The 10,574-nt window shown below is 61.3% G+C and overlaps 4 protein-coding genes across 4 annotated transcripts; 1 reads left to right on the top strand and 3 right to left on the bottom strand.

Moving 5' to 3' along the window:
* Positions 1-1,197: 1,197 nt before the first annotated feature.
* On the top strand, positions 1,198-3,711 carry K452DRAFT_287192 (uncharacterized protein; the record flags this gene model as incomplete). The annotated part of the gene is made up of 1 exon (XM_033540430.1): positions 1,198-3,711. A coding segment is annotated over one exon (2,291 nt), but the record flags the coding sequence as incomplete, so codon positions are not given.
* Positions 3,712-3,758: 47 nt separating this feature from the next.
* K452DRAFT_249755 (uncharacterized protein) lies at positions 3,759-7,134 on the bottom strand. Its single transcript, XM_033538150.1, has 3 exons — positions 6,127-7,134; positions 5,594-6,067; positions 3,759-5,540 (listed from the first exon to the last, which is right to left on the bottom strand). The coding sequence occupies exons 1-3, from the start codon at positions 6,869-6,871 to the stop codon at positions 4,105-4,107; spliced, it is 2,655 nt and encodes an 884-aa protein (XP_033397712.1). The 5' UTR covers positions 6,872-7,134; the 3' UTR covers positions 3,759-4,104.
* Positions 7,135-7,808: 674 nt separating this feature from the next.
* K452DRAFT_308407 (uncharacterized protein) lies at positions 7,809-9,608 on the bottom strand (the record flags this gene model as incomplete). Its single annotated transcript, XM_033543153.1, has 4 exons — positions 7,809-8,093; positions 8,151-9,212; positions 9,268-9,342; positions 9,390-9,608. 4 exons carry the CDS (start codon positions 9,606-9,608, stop codon positions 7,809-7,811), a joined length of 1,641 nt encoding a protein of 546 aa, XP_033397711.1.
* Positions 9,609-9,756: 148 nt separating this feature from the next.
* K452DRAFT_24525 (uncharacterized protein) lies at positions 9,757-10,066 on the bottom strand. Its single transcript, XM_033537974.1, has one exon. It carries the CDS (start codon positions 10,018-10,020, stop codon positions 9,802-9,804), a length of 219 nt encoding a protein of 72 aa, XP_033397710.1. The 5' UTR covers positions 10,021-10,066; the 3' UTR covers positions 9,757-9,801.
* Between the last annotated feature and the right edge of the window lie 508 nt (positions 10,067-10,574).

The following is a 10,574-nucleotide window of genomic DNA, read 5'->3' as shown; positions in this document are numbered from 1 at the left end:
CCCGTCTCGTCTTCCCCACTGACGACACCGCTGCGCTCCCCCCACCACGTCCCGAGCTTCTACGACCACCTCGGCCCCTCGACGCCAGAGGAGGCGGAGCGCAAGGAGGAGTGGCTCGATGAGGCGTGCACGCTGGGGCCGCGAAGAGTCGGGAAGCGGCGGGTCGCGCCAACCGCGCCTGCCGCGCCTGCCGTACCGCCTGTAGTCGCAGTAAAAGATTTCGGCGACCTAGACGTCGATTCCAGAGGCGGCTATGGCAGGCTAGGCCCAAAGAAGGAGGAGGCAGCGAATCACTTCCCTGGCGCGACGAAGTCGAAGTCGAAGGCGAAACTTGTGCAAGCGCAAGAAAAAGAGAAAGAGAAGCGCCGGCGCGAGGGCATGGATATCGGTGATTTGTTGGGCATGGCGGCTATGGATGCGCTGGTGGCGGGGAGTCGGCATCCGAAACCCACGACCGCTGCCGCTGCTGCCACTGCTACTGGAGCTGGCACAGTTGACAAACGCACGCATGCTCGCGACCGCAGCGGCCAGCAGAGCCCGAGCGTGGGCCTCGCGCCACGGAACTTGTCGTTTGGTCGGGCTGGGGGACGGCCGCGGGAGAGGTCTAGGAGCCCACATCTAGAAAGTGATGGCGAGCAAATGGAGCAAAAAGACCACAGCAACACAAACGTAACCGCACCCGCAGATGCAACCACGGAACGTCAACGCCTGCTGCGTCCTCGGCTGCGGCGCCAGAGCAGACAAGACGCCGGCGGTGTTACGCAGCAGCTGCACCAGGAAACGAGCGCGCCCATGGCCGACGATGTCAGCCCGACGCTGCTGCTTGTGCCGACGCCGTTGTTGCCGAGGAGCGTGGGCGAACGGAGTCCGTTCTTCTTGGCTTGGGGAAGCACGGCGCCTGAGGCTGAGGGTGCAATGGGTGATGCTGATGGCGCGGCGTCGATGCCCGGGGATTGGCCGGTTTCGCCGCTGCCGGTGCAAGAGAATGAACAAGAGCAAGAGGGTGAGCAAGAGGGTGAGCGAGAACGAGAAGGAGAACGAGAAGGTGCAATCGAGCACGCAAGCCTCGGCTCCTCGCCGCTTCGGGCTGTGGACGAGGCGCTGGCGCGCCATATTGCGCTGCTGGAACGGGTGAGGCGACAGCTTTTGGAGGGCCAGGCGAGGTTGCTGGGCTTGAGGGGCGTGGTGAGGGAGTTGATGCGTGGGGATGGAGATGGGGTTGCGGCTGGGGTGGAGCTGGGGGTTGCGGCGGAGATGGCGGTGCGGCTGATTGATGCTGCTGCTGGCGGTGCGCTTCGTGTGGTGGGAGGTGAAGCTGAGCGCCACGAACAAGGGCAAGAGCCGCAAGAAGAAGAAGAAGAAGAAGAAGAAGAAGAAGAAGAAGAAGAGGAGGAGGAGGAGGAGGAAAGCGAACCTTTGCTCTCTCAGCTATCCCCCGACATCATAGACCACTCAGCACCAGCTTCGCCCTCCTCACCACACCACGAGCCCGCACACCCCTTCACCAGCTTGGCCCCGTCTATCTCGCCCTCACTCGTCTCGTCGTCGGCAGCGCTTTCGCACGCTTCGACGCCAGATAGGCGGTCCCCTGTTCTGGGCTCTTCCGATGACGACAGGCCGGTCACGCATACGCCTTCGACACCGCCGCCTTTGATGCCGCCGCCAGTCACGCCGCCGCCCTCGCCGCCGACTTCGTACCGCAACGACGAGCCGCCCCGCCTCGGCGAGCACGACCTGTACACCACGCTACCGCTCGCAGTCGCGCAGCGCGTGGGCGCGGGACGGGCGACGCCGCCGCGCCACTCGAGAGAGGAGTCGCCGTCACCAAGACAGCAGCGCGCCGCACAGCCATCTTCATCTCTTCCGACCTCAGCGCCAACCCACCACTCGCCCTCTCCACTCCGCCCCGACTCCTTCGCCCGCCCCCAGGAGCCGTACTTTCCGTACCAGCTGCTCCATCCCCAGCCCCTGCCCCCGCGGCACCAGACCCTCGCCTACCGCCCCGGCGCCTACTGTCCGCGCTTCCCGGACTTGAGCGAGGATGCTGGGCCTGTGACGCCGATTGTACGGGCGCCAGACTCGCCGCCGCCGCCGCCGCCGCTGTTGAGGCCCGGCGCGAGCCCGTGGGTTATGGCGAGCGTGCCGCGCATGGGTGAGGGGTTTGGTGCTGCTGCTGCTGAAGAGGAGGGTGCAGTGAAGGTGGGGGGGAAAGGAAAAGGCATTGAGCGGGAAAAGAGCCCGCTCTTCCTCAAGCTGGACACGCCGCGTGAGAAGGCGCGCACGTGGGAGTTTTCGTGGCTGCCGGCGGGATCGCGTCCGCAGCCACTCGTGGCGAGCAGCACGGGGTTTCCGGCCGAGGCCGACGACGACGACGGTGCAGTTGCTACACCGCAGCCACAGACACAGACACAGACAGCGGAAGCGCACACAGAGGGCGCACTGACGCCTCGCCCGCTCCTAATGCGCCATTTCTCGCGCCCGCCCACGCCCTCGCCTTTACTTTTCACCACCACCAACAACAGCAACCTCCCACCCCCGCGCCGCGCCCTAATGCACTTCTCGCCCGAAACCCTCGTGCGCGAACACGGCCACTTGGTCCCGATTCCGCATCCGCTGCAGCAGCCGCATTCGCCGCCGCCGGGGGCGCAGCGCCCGCCTTTTGATGCCGAGACAGAGCCGTTGCCGGCGCTGCAGATCCAGCGGTTCAATCCTGCGCGGGCGGCGGGGGAGGAGGTGGAAGGCGGGTTGGACTTGCGTGGGGTGGATGGGCGGGTAAGAGGGAGAGGGGGTGCTGCTGATGCCTCTACAGGAGATGGCGAAACTGCGGGGAGGAGAAAAGACAGCCATGGTGCTGCCTCGTCTCGCGCTTCTTCTTCCTCTTCTTCTTCTCGCGCTTCTCGCACCTCTTTTTCGGCAGCAGCTGGCTCCACTGCGTTCGAGCCGCCGGATCTGCCGGCCCGGGTCGTGCAGGAGCGCTTTTTGGCTGCGAGGGCTGTGGGCGACTATTGTTTATGGGGACAGCCTGCTGCTGCAAGTGCTGGCTCTGGCGCTGGTGGTACTGTTGGTGGTAGTACTGCTGGTACTGCTGGTGTTGTTGGTGGTGGGATTGGCGCCGCGGCGGCTAAGGCGGCGGCGGATGCCGTGTGGCCTGTTGGTGTTGATGCTGCTTCGGAGGCAGAGGCGGAAATTGGGATGGGGAAGGAGAAGGGGAAGGAGATGGAAGAGCACGCTCTCCCCGACGACGTCGAAGAAAAAACAGACAACAACGACGACAACGACGACGACGCTTTCGCTACACCACAACAACCCCAACCCCAGCCCTCACCACCACCACCCCACACCCCCCTCCAACGCACCCACACCGTCCACGCACGCATACGCGCCCTCGAGGCCGCGCGGCGGCGCAGCGTCAGCGCGAGGCGGAAAGCCGCCGCCGCTGCTGCTGCTGCTGCTGCTGCGTCTGGTGCGTCTGGTACTGGGTCTACTGAGTCTGGGAGCGGAAGAGCGAGTGGGAAGGACGAAGGTGCTGCGAGTGCGAGTGGGAGTGGGGGTGGAAGTGGTATTGGCGTCGGAAGGCCTGCGGAGCTGATCGGGGAGCTTGAGGGCCCGTTCTGGTAGGTTGGTTGTTGTGTGTTTGTGTGGGAGGGGAGGGGGGAAAGGAGTGAGGGAGAAGGGTTCTGCCAGTCCTAGGAACCTATGCTACTTGCGTTGTGTGTTGTCTGTATGTGCGTGCGTGCGCGTGGTTGTTTGATATCATTCACCCATTGATCGATTGATTGGCCTGAAGGTTTGAAGGAGGGGGTATCTCCATCCATCCATCTGCCTTGCTACTTACTGCTACCGCTACTGCCACTGCGCCTATGCTTTGAGCCACCTAGGACCCGTCCATTCATCCACCATTTCATCGTCCATCATCCATCATCCATCATCCATCATCCATCGACGTAGGTACCGTACCGTACCGCCGTGTCATAGGTAGAAATGCTTTGTCCTGCCCTGCCCTGCCCTGTCACTCCACGCCCACACCCACACCACAGAAGAGAAAAAGAACAAGAACCAAGCAACCAAGCAACCAAGCAAGTAAAAACATCAACATCATCACCATCACGCACTCCCCCCACCCACAACCGCCGTCCCAGCACCCTCACCAAACCAAGCACCGAGCCCCCAACTCCATCCCCCTGCACCTCCTCCCCCACCACCACCACCAGCAGTAACAAGCCCAGCCCCACCCCCGCCCTGCCCCCAAGCCCTCCACACCGCAACCAGCACCGCGCCCACGACGCCCGCCCCGCCCAGCACCTGCACGACGACCCACCCGCTCCGGCGCACCTCGTCGCCCCACTCGCACAAGCCGAGCGGGTCGCGGGGATCCAGCAAGCGTGCCTTAGCATTAGCACGGCGTAGCTCGCCCGCCCCGGCACCGGTACCCGTCCAGCGCGCCTCGCGCTTCACGCACTCTTCGACGTCCGCCCGCCGCGTCAGCGCCCAGTCGACGTCGGCGTGAGCAGGAATACCCGCCGCTGCTGCTGATGCCGCCTCCGAGATGCGGCCCTCGCCGGCCTCGGCGCCAATCTGCTCGAGCAGCCAGCGCGCGCGCTTGCCGCGCTCCAGCTCCTCGAAGCGGCGCCGCTCGTTGGCCAGGCTGCGCTGCAGGTCCGCGGCCCAGCGGGCGAGGCGCACCTGCGCCAGCCGCTCCTCGCGCTGCGTGTGGTCCGCCAGGCGCGCGAGGTTGTAGTTGTGCGGCGCCAGTGGCGCGGTGGTGGCCGCCGCCGTGCTCGTCGTGTAGTACTGCGATGTCTGGGGGCTGCTGGGCGAGGACACGGCCGAGAAGTGCGAGGCTGAGAGCGGGAGCGAGAAGGATGTTGAGCTGGTGCCCGGGCGCGGGATCAGCACTTGGCTGGGCGAGGGCGAGGAGAAGATCGATGAGGCGCCTGTTGTGCCCGATATATATGGTGCTGAGAAGGGGTTTTGGGCGCGCGTGGCGGCCGTTTCGAAACCACTAGTGCTGCCGCCAAAGTCGGAGGCGCAGCCTTCCGCCGTGCTGTGCATCGTCATGCTTTCCTCCATGATCCGCTCGCCGCGCCAGCGGAGGAACTTCTTGATTGCGGAGTGGCGCAGCCAGGCAATGGTGTCGGGAGTGAAGACCTGCTCGACCAGGACAGCGAGCTCGGAGGGTACGAGAGGCTGAATGTAATCTGGAGACATCAGGAGCGAGGCGTCCATGATCTCGCTATCGGCTGCTGAGGCAGACGTTATGGCAAAAGGACCAGGAGACGTCGGCTTCGGCGAGTCACCGGATAGCGTTTGCTGTGATGCGTCCTGTCTCGCCGCAGGCTGCGCGGCAATGAGCGCGTCTTCAATAGACTTTCCAAAAAGGAACGGACGGATAGAAGAGGCATCGAGGTGGCGGAGAAGTGCCATCTTGTACGACGAAATCCTTTCGGCATCATGGGTATCTGAATGACAAACAAGGGGGATGACATTCGTGAGGCTCGAGAGTCGGCGGATATGCTCAATATTTCGATTGAGTTCTGCTTCTGTAGCGCACATGTTAATCTAAAGCATGCAAAGATATCATAAAATGACTGACCATCTGACAGGCGGACGAGAAAAAAGACCACGTCAACCTGCACACCTCCGTTTCCGCTGAGGATACCCAAGAGATCCCCATCGCTCATAGCCGTCATCGAGGCATTCCTATGCAGCAAACTCTCGACATATTGCACTATCGGATCGGTCTGCTCCTGAGGTTGCTTTCCCGCTTCGAGGCCCGGCGTATCGACGAAGCACAAGTTCCTCTCCAGCACAGTATCGCCAATGCTCTTACGCCTGCGCAGAACACGGCTTTCTTCCATATCCGACCACCATGATGGGTATGCCTTGGTGCTGGCGTACACTTCTGAGATGCTCTTCGTCGTGCTGCTGCGTTGCTTCCTCCGCTTGGACCTCGACTTTGCGGGTTCAGGGGGTTGGATAATTGGGGGGCTAAACGTGAGCGGGTCGACGTGGACAATATCCTCGCACAGTTGCACTATGGACCTAATGAGAGAAGTCTTGCCCACACCTAGCACGATGTTAGCATACCCGCCAGTAACATTAAAAGCACCTCAGGCCAGCACTCACCCGTCTCACCAGCGATAAGCACCTTCAACTTTCCCATGTTTTTGCCCTTTTCCGTAAATGGTCGCCTCGTGGGCATCTGTATACTCGGCATCACCAATTGGGGAATGCTGCTGTCCTCTTCCTTCAGGCCGTCCCCTTCTTCGTCCTCCTCTCCGCCCGAGAAAATGGCCTGGCTAGCGGCCTCATCGTCCTCGTCGCTAAGCCGGAAACTCTTCAAACTCACGCTCTTGGGCGTGCTGGGTAGGTCACTGGCGGGATTGGGGGAAAGGGCAAATTGCACCGGGGTGAGCGGATGAGAGGACGTCGTCGTCATGAAACTCTCCGAGAGGTTGCAGGCGTGCTGCTTGCTCGTCAAGTCGGCCAGCTCGCGCTGGCGCTGCTCAACCTCGTTGGACCACTTCATGGCCTCTTCGGCGCGCCTCTTGGAGCGCGAACTGCCGCTGGCTCTATCCTTATCACCCTTATCGGTCTTATCGAAGGCGAGTTCCTGCGCGCCGGGATCCTTGTCTCCAAACGCCGAGTCGAGCGCGTCCTCCAGGCTCTGGACGCCGTAGACGCTCTCCTTGGCCGAGTCGCGCGAGGGGGATTTGCTCATTGTTTGGTGCACTTCGTCTTCGCTGCGCAGAAAGAAGGTCGTCGGGCCTGCGGCATGACTCGGCGTGGCGGACGAGGAGCTTGGGACATCGCCGGACTTTCTGGGTCGCGGGGCTTGTTGGTGGGCGTCGCCGCCCATGTTTGGCCGCATAGATGGGATTCCTTGTCTAGTAGAGAGGCGCGGCGTGCTTTCATAGAAAGCCAGAGACAGTTTAGGAGAAGGAGTGCCGCTTTCGTCGAGGAGATGCAGGTTGACGGAGCGGATGACGATCGTATGGGTACCCCGCTGTGCGCAATGACCACTGGGGCGCTGTAGCTTGTCTGGCGGTGGCCGCGGTGGAAAGGCCGCTTGGTACCGCACGCAAAGGGGACTGCGCTGGGAGAAAGGAAGCGGGCAGGTTTCCGACGAGGTAGCGGGAAAGGGACAAGTTGCTGCGCTGCGTGCGTGTCAGCTGCGTGCCCAACACCGCCCGCCAAGATGATGCTCGTTTCACGTGCCCCCCGTACATATTGTAGCACACCACATGAGCTGACTCAACTGATTCATTCTTCGCAACGGCAGCTATACGTACAAAGCTCTACCCTGTACCGCGCCGTCCACCCATCCTCTTCCCTTGGCTGCAAAAACCTAAGCTATGTACTGCAAAGGCGCGTGACCTGGCGCCACACCGAGCCACTGCTGCCACAGCCCCTCCAGCGGCTCTGCTATGCGATGCGATGCGATACGCGGCATAACCAAGCGCCGAAGGCTGTGAGCATAGGCCAAAAGCGAAAGAAGAGGAAAAGCCGCTTGCTCGAACAAAATGAAGTGTGATGGTGAAGGGAAACAGCAAGAGAGAACCGCTATGCTAGTAAACAAAAAACTGAAGACTGACCGCGAAAAAGACCCATGACCCTTGACTTTTCCTTAACCCGAGTCCAGAGCAAACTTTTTGCGCGAAAAAGGGCTGTAGAATACAAGTGAGAGAAAGCGGGAGACGTAACTCGTGAGCACCGGGGACGTCATCGCATCGAAATAGGAAATAGTACAGTAGAGTGGCCCGGCTCTAAAAATGCACCGCGGAACAAAGCAAGACGATCGAGCTTCCTTACGCGGCAGCACCGCCACCACGGCGGGGGGTCGCTGCACCGCCACGGCCGCGGGGAGTGAAACCGCCACGTCCACCGTCCTTGTTGAAACCACCGCGGCCCTGACCGGGGCGGTCAGCACCACCACGACCACGCATGGAGCCGCCGCGGGCAGGGAAGCGGCCAAAGTTGCCAGGCTGGCGACGCTCCTCGACGTAGATGGTGTCGTCACCGACCTTGTGAGGGTTAGCGGCAACAGCAGCCTGGAAACCCTCCTGAGTAGCGAACTCGACGAAGGCAGCGTTCTAGCAAAGTAATTAGACAATATGGACTACTGGGGTATTACAGTTTGGAAGACATACCTTGGGACGGCTGACGTCAAAGTAAGTAATCTTGTCGAACTTGGACAGAACACCCTTCAGAGCATCGGCATCAGTAGACTCAAAGACGTTTTTGATGTAGGCGCGAACGGTGCCAGACTCGTTAGGGGGTTGGTTCTGGACACGGGACTGGCGCTTGTTGTGCTCAGCGCCGGCGGTCTGCCAGCCATCCTGCGTGGTGTCGGCGGGAGATCCAGAGCGAGCAGCGGAGCTACCGGCAGCGGAAGAAGCCGCAGCAGCAGGAGCCGCAGCAGGCTTGGCCTGAGTGGCCGGCGCAGCCTTGGGAGCTTGAGTAGGAACGGCAGGAACGGCGGGAGCCACGGCACGGTTACCAGCAGCAGCAGCAGCCTTCGCAGCCCAGCTCATGGGAACGGCGGGCTTGGCGGGGGCAGCGGGAGCGGCAGCGGCCGCAGGCTTAGCCGCAGCGGGGGCAGCAGGAGTCGGCGAGGGGTCCTGGGGCTTCTCGGCCTCGGCGGCCGCCTCCTCAGCAACAGCAGCTTGCGCCTCCTCAGCGCTGGGGGCCTCCTCGGTAGTGGAAACAGCAGCAGCGGGAGCCTCGTCAGCCTGAGCAACCTCGGCGGCTTCGGGAACCGGAGTGCCGTTGACCTGTCCGGGAGGTGGCGAGGCCTTGCGCTCAGTCTCTTGCTCTTGCTCCTTCACTTCCTCGAGCTTGTCGTCGACCTGAGCAACTTCCTCTTCATTGGTAACAGTCTCGGGGGCCTCAGCCTGGGTCTCAGGTTCCTCGGCGGTGGGCACGGGCTCCTCGACACCAGAAGGGACAGCGGCGGGCTCCTGAGCCAGCTCCTCCTCGGCAATGTCCTCCTCTTCCTGGATGTACCTGAAGATGTCATTGAGAACAAAGTAGCCGTTCGTTTGCGCAGCAAGAACGAAGGTCTGGACAAATTTCCGGTGGGGCTGGGCCTTGTTGGAGATCTCGCCGATAACTTGAATCACGATGTTCGAATCGGATCCTTGGGAGTCGACGTTGGTGATGCGGACCTTGGTGTTCTCAAAGTCGAGCTCCTTTATGCGGTCGTTGATGGCCTGACGGGTTTGGGTCAATGGTATGTCTTAGACACGTTCTCGCTTCGTTTCATACCTTCTGGCCGACGCACACATCGACCTTCTGCTCCTCGACGCCAGAGACGAACTGAGAGCGCTTGTTGTAGAACAACTATCGTCGGTTAGCAACGCGGTGGCGTAATTGAACAGAGCACCTACGAAGAGCTTCTCGGGCGAACGGCTAAGGGTGGTGTAGTACTGCTCGACGAAGTACCATCCGACCTCGTCCTTGGGTATGTCGGAGGCGCCGTTGGCGTTGGACGATCCCGAAGTCGTGTGGGCAGGAGCCTGAGCGGCGTTCTGTTGCGAGTAGACGTGCTCGTAGGCTTGAGTCTGCTGTCCAAAAGACCCGTTCATGGCCTGCTGCTCAGTTGCCATTTTGTCGCGTCGAGATGTGGGTGGTAGGCGATGTCGCGAGTGAGAGAGGTGACGATACGCGGATAGATGTTGCAATCAGCGTCCTGCTCTGCGGTCAGCAGCTCGCTCTGTATGCGGCGGCGCAGGGACAGATGCGCGCGCGGTTGCGATGGCGATTGAGCGCACCTGATAGTCGCGAGCTTGCTGTGGCTAATTACTCGTAGCAAAGCGAAACACCGACGGGCGGTGGTGGAGTGGTCGAGGCGGAAGGAAGGTGGAAGAGCAGAGGCGGCGGATGTGAAGATGCTGGCGAGTGGGAACTCGTGTATGGGTCGATCGGTGGGAGGGTTGTCTCTGATGACGGTGATGTGAATCTGGGAAGTGGCAGCGAATTTCGAGCAAAACGTCGAGAAGCGTGGGCCACCGCCTCCATCCAGTAAGCAGCGCAGCTTCAGCTTCAGCCTCTGCGCGATCACCACCACCCCTCCATCCTTGCGCTGCTTCTCTCCATATTCGCCCGCTCAAACTGAGCATGCAGCCAGTCGCTAGATTTGCCCGACAAAGGCATGAGCTGTTTGCGCACATGCCACAGCTGACACAAACAGCCCATCAACCGTCAATTGACGCTCAACCTCATGCATGATAGCAATCCGAAGAAACCAATTGACGGCCAGACAGGGATTTACCACCTGCCTGCCTGGCTGTGCATGCTGCGCAGGAGCATGGATTTTTTGCCCTCGAACCACGGAAGCTGCTTCTTATGCTTGCACACTTGTCAACTGTCAACTCGGCTTTAGCCGGTGTAAGGACCACCTACCGTCGCGATGGATCCTTTCGCCCAGGCACGTGGTAAGCATACGGCGATGAAGATCGAGCTGCACAATGTCCCAAATCCTAAAGAGAAGCGGGTCACAACATAGCGTTGTCATACTGCTGGTGCACCGACTCAGTTTTGCCGCCAAGAATAACCATGGATTTTGACACTCA

The sequence above is a fragment of the Aplosporella prunicola genome, assembly GCF_010093885.1.
Source record: "Aplosporella prunicola CBS 121167 unplaced genomic scaffold K452scaffold_12, whole genome shotgun sequence".
Taxonomy (NCBI): domain Eukaryota; kingdom Fungi; phylum Ascomycota; class Dothideomycetes; order Botryosphaeriales; family Aplosporellaceae; genus Aplosporella; species Aplosporella prunicola.
Note: the sequence above shows the minus strand (reverse complement) of the source record. Positions and strands in the feature narration are given on the sequence as shown.

Bases quoted from the DNA above. Each gene is read 5' to 3' on its own strand.
- K452DRAFT_249755 (XM_033538150.1), bottom strand. From the start codon at position 6,871: ATGCGGCCAAACATGGGCGGCGACGCCCACCAACAAGCCCCGCGACCC. The intron at 6,068-6,126 runs GTGAGTGCTGGC...ACATCGTGCTAG, and splicing joins GCTTATCGCTGGTGAGACGG to GTGTGGGCAAGACTTCTCTC. The intron at 5,541-5,593 runs GTCAGTCATTTT...TGTGCGCTACAG, and splicing joins TCTCGTCCGCCTGTCAGATG to AAGCAGAACTCAATCGAAAT.
- K452DRAFT_24525 (XM_033537974.1), bottom strand. From the start codon at position 10,020: ATGGAGGCGGTGGCCCACGCTTCTCGACGTTTTGCTCGAAATTCGCTG.